Source organism: Borostomias antarcticus (assembly GCF_949987555.1).
Source record: "Borostomias antarcticus genome assembly, chromosome: 1".
NCBI classification, from domain to species: domain Eukaryota; kingdom Metazoa; phylum Chordata; class Actinopteri; order Stomiiformes; family Stomiidae; genus Borostomias; species Borostomias antarcticus.
The window spans coordinates 14080715-14089689 of NC_140234.1; the positions used below are offsets into that span (position 1 = coordinate 14080715).

Sequence of the window (8975 nt, forward strand, 5' to 3'; positions counted from 1 at the left end):
ACAGCTGGGTGTGGATGGGCCTGTGTTGAGAGGTGGGGGCCTGCTGGGGTGTGACCAGGGGCTTGGTGGGGGTCCCCGGGTTGGAGGGCTGGATGGAAGGCCCCCCTGAGGCAGACGCATATCTTTAACCATTACATTCATGTTGTCTATCCATGTAAATAAACCAGTACAGTGTGTCCGTTTATTGCTCTACATCAAACATACCATGCCTGGTCTCACGGCCACATCTACTACTCTGTTCATGCATAACACAGATCGGCACTATGCACAGAAAACAGTATCAGTATTGAGGAATAAAATAAAGTGGGAAACCAAGTTCTCCTATGCCAGTGTACCTCCACAGCTGACTAGCGCGGGGCACTGACGTTACCTCTAACTCATACGTGCCTAACAAAATAAAAGTCCCCAAGGTGTATTCACAATCTGACCGTTACATTACATTTTTCTTAAATACACTAAATAAAATGAATGTAATCATACAATAGGCTACTCGCCAGCTAGTAGTAGCCCACTAACCTTGGCTGTCAGGCTAGTAACGTCAACTGCGTGCTACACTGGCTGCACACTCTGGGAGTTAGCCAGACTAGTTCCCGATAGTAAAACTGTCCAATACAACTTCCAATAAAGAAGAAAACATCTCCCTAGCATCCGACCAGCTAACTACAGCTGCTGCCAATTAGCGAGCTAATGTAACGTGATTCAAACAGTTTGTACTCAAACAATATCTATTTTAAACTCAATTAAACTAATTCATTTACACAAATATTGTAATAACTGCTTAGCTAGCTACATGACCTGCAACAATGACGCAATGAAACATCGCTAGCTAACGTTAGCTAAATGCTTAGAGCCACTTGGGATAAAGTTTGATAGACAACACTGAAGAAAAGACAACTAACCTTGTCTTTTTCGGAAGTACCAGAGGCTTCTCGGCAACAAGTGGACTAATAAAGAATAAATAAAGAATATCTTATCTTCTTCTTCACTGGAATTAATGGTGGCTCGCAAACAACAAATATCTTCTCTTATCTGACTGCACACTGTCATTCACAAAAAAACTACAAGAAGACGACCGTCCAGTTTCCTGTCAACTGTGGCGGTCACGTGATTTCCTGTCAGTTGTGGAGGAGCCTCTTGCGCATGCTCACAAAAAAACAGAACGGATTTCCTATCAACTATTTCAAGAAGTCATGGAAGAAGAGTGCCGGATACATAATATCACACATTTGAAGCCACTGCAAAGTCTTAGCCGCCAAAATTATAGATACAACAACTGTTCTTCTTCCAGTCCAGACCAGAAGATTATGCGATGCGTCATTCTAGGCGCTTCCCCTCTAGACCGGCGAAACAACTGCGAAAGAGACAGGCCCCAGACTAGTCCACCGATGACATTCTTATTATTATTTTTCTTTAAATTAATGGCGGGTCGCGGACCAACTAAAGGTGCATACCGCCACCTACCTTACCGGAGTGTACTACCTCAGGCGACACACTTCAGGATACTAAAAAAATTAAAGACAAAGGAGGAAGAAGGATCAAATCCTACGACCCAGCCCCGTATCCCTAAGTCAAAGAATGCCCTACTACAGTCCCTCACACCCTCTCCTGAGCCCAACAACCCCTGCAAACCCCATCCCTGCCCAAGCTCACAATGCCTACTGCGCAGAACAGACCTCTCAGAGTCATAGTCATAGAGTCAACAGTCTCAGGAACCGCACAGGCCTCACACAACCCTGAATCACACTTCGCCATCAAATAAAGAGTGGACCTCAGCCCAGTATGGCCAAACCTCAACCTAGCCCTAACCACATCCTCCCTCCTGCATCTTCCCCTGAACTCCTTCACCAAAATAGAAGGCTGAATGCCATAATAATGCCTCACCGTAGACCCCGCATCCCACTCCCCCTGCCACGACCCCCTAACCACCGACCTAATCAGAGACTTAGCCTCAACCCTCCCAAATGAAACCCCCAGGACAGTGTCACCACCCAGGCGCAGCGCAGCCTTCGCCAGTACATCAGCTCTCTCGTTGCCACCAACACCAACATGAGCAGGAACCCAGCAGAACCTCACATCCAGACCAGCCCTCTGTATCCGCAGCAGCATCACCCCAAGCTCAACCACCAGGTCAGGACGGAGCGCACCTCTCGACAACAAACTGAGGAGCGCGGCAGCTGAGTCCGAGTAGACCACCACTCTATCCGGCCTCACATCTCCCACTGCAGCCCAAGAATGATGGCCACCAACTCAGCCGTGAACACAGACAAACGGTCGGGAAGCCGCTTACTAACACCCACATCAAACTCAGGTACGAACAGTTAAGTAAAATGTCCGCCGCACATAGTCGAGCACCAGGGGGCCGATGCCAGCTCCACTGCAGGAACCGGGAGAAGCCAAGGCGGGACAGCCCCCCACACAACCGGAGGCCCAACCTCCAGAGTGCCCAAACCATACTCTTCCGCCAGACCAGGAACAGTCCACCCAAACCCGGTGCCACGCCGCAGGCGTGCAGACTCCCAGCCATCACATAATACCAACGCCGCAGGCCGTTCCCCCTGAGAGCCCCGCAGCTTAACCCAGTACGCCAGGGCCAGCTTCTTACGGCGCAGAGACAGAAGCAGCTCACCAGACTCAACCAGGAGCGCAGCGGTGGGCGTCGACCTAAATGCACCCAAAAAAAGCCTCAGGGCCCTGAACTGAATGCGATCCAGCCGTTCCAGCACGCAGCACGCAGCAGCTCCATAGACCACACAGCCATAGTCAAGTGAAGAATGGAGCAAAGCCCTATACAGATCCAGCAGAGAACGGCCATCAGCACCCCAGTCATGCCCAGAAACAGACCTCATAAAATTCAGGACCTTCCGACACTTTGACTCAACCTGAGAGACATGCACCCGCCACAGACACTTCTCATCAAACCACAGGCCCAAGTACTTGAACTGCGACACCCGTTCCATAGGCTGCCCATACAGCATGAGCTGCACATGTTCCAGTCGCCTCCTCCTAGTGAAAAACATGTAACAGGACTTAGCCACAGACAACTTAAAGCCCCAGTCATAAGACCAGCTCTCCACCCGGCCAACAGCCGCCTGGAGACAGGACACCACATGCGTCACATGCCCCCCCCTCTTCCAAATAGCACCATCATCCGCATAGAGCGACGCCCCTATACCATCGCCAACCGAGGAGAAGACATCATTAATCGTGATGTTGAACAAGACCGGGCTAATGGCGCTGCCCTGAGGAATGCCGTTGGCAACCTCAAAGATGTCCGACAGAGCGCTGCCAACCCGGACCCGGAAGGTCCAGCCAGAAAGAAAGTCTGACACCCAGTTAAAAAGTCGACCACCGACACCAAGGCGGCGCAACTTAATCAGGAGCCCCTACCTCCACATGGAGTCATAGGCCTTCTCCACATCAAAAAAGACCTCAGCCATGACTTCCTTATTACACACAGCCTTCTCTGCTTCGTTGCTGACCCGCACAAGAGCATCCATCGTAGACTTGCTTGCCTGAAAACCATTCTGACACGTGCCAACAACGAGTATTGTTGTTTAATATTTTCACTTTCTTGTGAAAGTAACTGTAATTACTAATTTTCAGTAGCTTGCCCAACACTGGTGAACAGACTCCTAAGATTTATACTGTACCCCAGTTTTTAAATCAGGAGGTCCCTGAACAACCTATATGTGTGCACGCACGCGCATACACGAATGTCACAAAGCACTAATCGCAGCCACAACAAGCCACAACAAGCCACAACAATGTGACTTATGAGTTTCCATAATTGCCACTCATAATTTCACAATTTCACAGAACAAACACCCACTTGCTTAGCTGTGGGGCTTATAGTAACGTAATCATTATGCCAACACAACACCAAAAAGCATTAAACCACTGGCCAGCATACTACCTGTAAATTCCCCCATCGAAGTCTCCTCACAAACTCCGTAGGCATGCAAGTAGCCTTCCACAGTAGCCTATGGGCCTAGTGGCCCATATCTCAGGTGTAGTCTACTCTATACACGTGTGTCCCCCATGGATGTATTGGCTTGGTGACGCGGGGCTAGTGTGGAGCGCGGGGCTATCAATGTTCAGATGATATCTCCCTCTGCTGGACGATTAAAGTAAAGACATCTTTTGTGTTCATCGTAGGCCAGTGTATTTTTATGTATTTTGTATGACTCCTTCAATTTCAATTCATTGTCTGATTTATTTATGTTGTGAATATAATGACTATAACTATGAGAGTTGTATCCACAATGCACCTAACCACCTAATATTTCTGTCCACATTAGAATTACATGAACAAACTAAAGCAGAGGTTAATTGTATCTACTGTAAGCTTACTACATGGTACACAAGCAATATGGCGGGGTATGCTGCAAAGCATCTTCTGCTACCAACCCACCAGCGACCCTATTTTCTCCACGTGGGATTTTTTACAATTCAGATCTTTGATGCGGGCAGTGATGCATCATATAGTTCACGATAGCTTTCCACAAGCACTATAAAAGTCTTTCCATTTTCTCTGCTGATGTTTTCACAGGTGAAACGAAAGAGGAGTTTATTGCATACCAACCCTATCCCAATTGGCCACAGCCACGCAATTTTCGCCTTGAATATGCATTAATCCACTCCAAACTGCTCAAAACTTTACTGACTGCTCGATCTACAATAAGACGACCAATTTCATTCAACAACTGTACATAATGACGACATGCATCGTGGGCGGGGGACGACAGGTTCACTGTGCACTTGTTCAGTGCAGTAGCAGTAGTAGATATCACGGTCCACCACACATCAATCAATCAATCAATCAAAGCTTTATTTGTATAGCGCATTTCATACCCAGAGGCAACACAATGCGCTTTACAGAGAACAAGGGAGGTGGGCAGACGTCCCACCCCTACATATTCCAGAGGGAAGCAAAAAAACAGTATCACCCGGGGGCCAGATAAGTGAGCTGTAAAAAATTATTCCCTGACCCCTCTCAACAAGGCGATCGAGCAAGCTCCTGGAGTATGTTTGTCTACCGGCTAAGAACATTTATAAAGCAATAAATAACATTAAATTACATTTTCAGAGTAAGAGAGGCTAATAACATCATAGGAAAGACATGGCTTCTGAAGACAATGGCACAGAATTGAAAACAAATGGTAGGCTACTGTGCATTTGGCCATATCTTGGCCAAAGAGTTTATTTGTCATATGCACTGGGGTGTTACGGGAGTGTAGAAACTACAAAGAAATGTTTTATTGTAAGAAATGATACACTGAAACACTGTTTATGTTTTCCAAGAAACTCAGTTTCCATCAGATACACACACAACTCTTATTAGTCATGAAGGGTGTGGGAATTCATCTCAGGATTTCAAGCTGATGGGGAGATTGTGAGAGTGGTGGGCTGAGGCAGACCACATTCTTCCCAGGGAGAGTGATCCTGTAGCCTACTGGCCCATGGGCCGCCTCCCTGGCCCGACGCTTCCATCTCCACCGCACACCGTCTCAACCACGGCAATGGCACACAAGCATTTACCCACAGCTGGTGGTGAGAAGACAGGCTTCCCCATGTCGGTCTGTGTTCCCCAGCTGTCTGCATGTGGTCTCTGTGTTCTGTGGTGGGGTTGAAGCAGGTCCCCGCAGGGCCCCCGCATGCCGGAGGGAACACAGCAGCAGAGGAGGGCTGGTGGTCTGGGGCTGTGCTGCTGAGGAATGCTGCATGAAGGACACACACAGCTGCGTAGACCAATCAGCTGGCTCAGAGTCCAATCCAGCCCCTGTTTAATGATGACGGAGACGGCGTTGAAGAGGGAGTAGGTGCAGCAGACCCCCAGCAGTATGAGGACACCGTTGGCCAGCTGGTAAGCCCGGCTATCCTCGTGGTGCTCCCTCTGGCCGCTCACCAGGTCCCCAAACCCCACAGTGCTGAACGCCACGAAGCAGAAGTACAGCGACTCAAAGTAGCTCCAGCCCTCCATGGCTGAGTAGAGGGCCGCAGTGCCGCAGGCCACCACTAGGGCGGCGAAGAAGAGTATGAAGGTAACATAGTACACGGGGGGCCTCCAGGTGTTCCTGTCTCCCTCGAGGCCTCTGGACTCTCCTCCCTCGACATCCTGCTCGGTCACGCCACCTCCTCCTGACACGTAGCTCTGAGTCTGCATGCCGGCATGACACTGCCTCATAATGGCGGCCAGCATGGTGATGACTCGTTCCAGGAAGAGGTTGAAGAAGAGGATGGTGGCCGAGCAGCCAATCAGACCGTAGATCACCAGGATGAATTTACTCAGAGTGGTGGAGGGGGCTGTCATGCCGAAACCTGGCAGAGGGACAAAGGATGATGACTATTCATTTTCCAGTCATTTACATTTTACAGCTGTGTGTGGAAAGGCTTCCCACAGGCATTTTGGTACCACTTTACATTACAGCTTGGTAATAACAGGGTAATGCCAGGGTAATACCATGGTAATACCATGGCAATTACCATTAGTTACTAGTAATAGTTACCTGTGTAGTTACCAGGGTAATGCCATGTTAATATCTACATTATTACAAGGAAATTACCAGTGAATAACAGTAGGCCAAATCAGCCTCTCCACACGGCCCTCTATCTGCGCAGGCCAATCAGCATCCGATTGAAAATCTGACCGGATTCTCATTGGTGTCCACGAATCATAGCTTGTTCTTAAAAGTTATTGCTGTAGCTTCTGCAGGTTCACTTTTTTCAGCACTGTATTTAAACAATAACACACAAGAGGGAGTGCTTTCACTACCCCACAAATACACACACTCTCCTTTACCCATAATTGATCTGGAAGATGTACACCATATCTGACCACTGTACAGTATTAACATGCTCACAACAACCAAGACAGATTCAGTTTTATTATGTTTGTAGTTCTAGAATGTCTCTCTGTTCTACAACGGGGGTCATGAAGATTCATCATGTCAAATATTCTAGATTCTTAAACTGCCTTGGCTGTTGAATGTGTACCCAGATTTATAGTGAAGGTGCTAACCTTCCATTGACACCCTCTCTGGGAGAGAGGATTCAATGATGCAGGGTCAACCTAGGGTCAAACTAGGCCATGGTTTGAACATTCTTAAAATGCAACCTTCCTTCCTACATCCTTTTGTGAACTGATCACTGATCTAACATGACTGGATAAATTGCCCAGCTGTGTTGAAGAGCACACACCTAACCCCTCACCACAGGTTATAGATTCATTCAAGGAAGGGGAGGAGGATTTAGTGATGACAGGGATGAATCTCATTTATCATGAGATTAATTGTAGGTACACAGAACATGTCTATATGTCAGGCAGACAGATTAAAGATATAGATCTATAAAGATCAGCGAGACAGATAATTTCTTTATCGTCAATGTAATGGAAAAGGGCTGTGTGTTTGAGGTGTACAGTAGTTAACTTTTTTTGTTTGGAGACGAATCATCTGCGACACACCGTGAAACGAATGTAAGCACACATAGTTGGTAAATATGAAGGCTGTTGGGAGGAAATTGATCTGCTGTCAATTGTGTCAATCGTTCCCCTGCATTTCCATAGTGACGCTGTGAGATAAGTTGAGGGGGGGGGGGTGGAAGGGGTTGGAAAAGGGGGGGAGGAGGCGGCATTCTAAAGGTTGATTGCTCTGCCAGGACTAATGCTGGTGATAGATAGTTTCTGCATTAGAACACAACTGGTTTGTATGTGAAATGAATGTGTTGTTTCATTGTTGCTTGTGACAAAGAGACCAAAATAGACTTCCATCTTCAAGTAATTTCCAGTAACTGTGGGAGGACCGTTTGTTTACAAAGGGATAATTGGCTACAGGGGCATACACTCCACACTCCCAGCTATACTTGGAAACTAATAAAGTGCCTTTTAATTGACTCCAGACCATCATTACTGGCCTACAGCTCTAGTGAAATCAGATGACTGAATGACAATGATGATGACTGAAGTCAGATTGAAATTTGAAAAACTTTTAGCGGACAAAATTATTATGAATGTTTCCAAAAAAAATGATACAACAAAAAAATGACACAAAACAAAAAACTGACACAAAAGTGTTTTAAAATCTCAAAAAGATACCATTAAACAAAACAAAAAACATGAGTTTCAACCAATCAACTGTGCTAAATCAACAGAAACATTAACATGCTTTGGTCCAGATGCTACTACCAGACTTACCTATGGTGGAGACAACGGTGCCCACAAAGTAGAAAGACCCAGTGAAGTCCCAGCAGGCTCTACGGGAGTCCATCCGGATGCCCGCGGCACTGGCCTCCTCATAGTCTGCCAGCAGGTCCCTCAGGTCCTCGGGGCTGAGCCCATGGTCACGTCGGAACCCCTCCAGCCTCCCCTCCCAGCGCAGATGAGCCTTCAGCTCGCCAGGTCTCTCCAGGGCAGAGAAGATGGCCGCCCCAGCCAGCATGTAGAGTGCGATGATGAGCCCCAGGAGGAAGAAACAAGATGTGTCTCTGCTTGGGCTCATAGATGGGCAGCCGCAAGAGTCCTTCATGTTCATCACCTATTGACTGTGTACAGCATGTGTCATTTCCTGAAATAATTTCAATTAGTTATCTATGCTGTTCTATAGGCTGCTCCCAAAAAGGCAAACCCCGCCCAGCTGACACTCCAGGCACAGGAACACGCAAGCAAACAACAATTAAAAAGGGTTTACAAATTATCTAGTATACTGTACAGTACACTGTAGTTGTGCGGTCTGACAGTCCAAATTGTATGGCGGTATGATATACGATTGTTAATTCCTACCTTTCACTTACAGTACTTGTCGAAGGCTGTCTGTATAGTCTGACAGTCTTCAATGAAAACTTTGAGGTCCAGAAGTCACTGTCTGCTCACAGCCAGCAGCAAACACCTACTGTTCCATCACATTGACACATACAGTAGGCCGTGTGTGTCATGTTCTGGTCAGATGTCTTCTCTCATAGACAGACGTCCTCTCACGGAC

The 8975-nt window shown here is 47.4% G+C and overlaps 1 protein-coding gene across 1 annotated transcript; it reads right to left on the bottom strand.

Moving 5' to 3' along the window:
• Window positions 1-5449: 5449 nt before the first annotated feature.
• On the bottom strand, window positions 5450-8522 carry LOC311310488 (potassium channel subfamily K member 13; the record flags this gene model as incomplete). The annotated part of the gene is made up of 2 exons (XM_084440000.1): window positions 5450-6318; window positions 8192-8522. The coding sequence occupies 2 exons, from the start codon at window positions 8520-8522 to the stop codon at window positions 5450-5452; spliced, it is 1200 nt and encodes a 399-aa protein (XP_084296126.1).
• Between the last annotated feature and the right edge of the window lie 453 nt (window positions 8523-8975).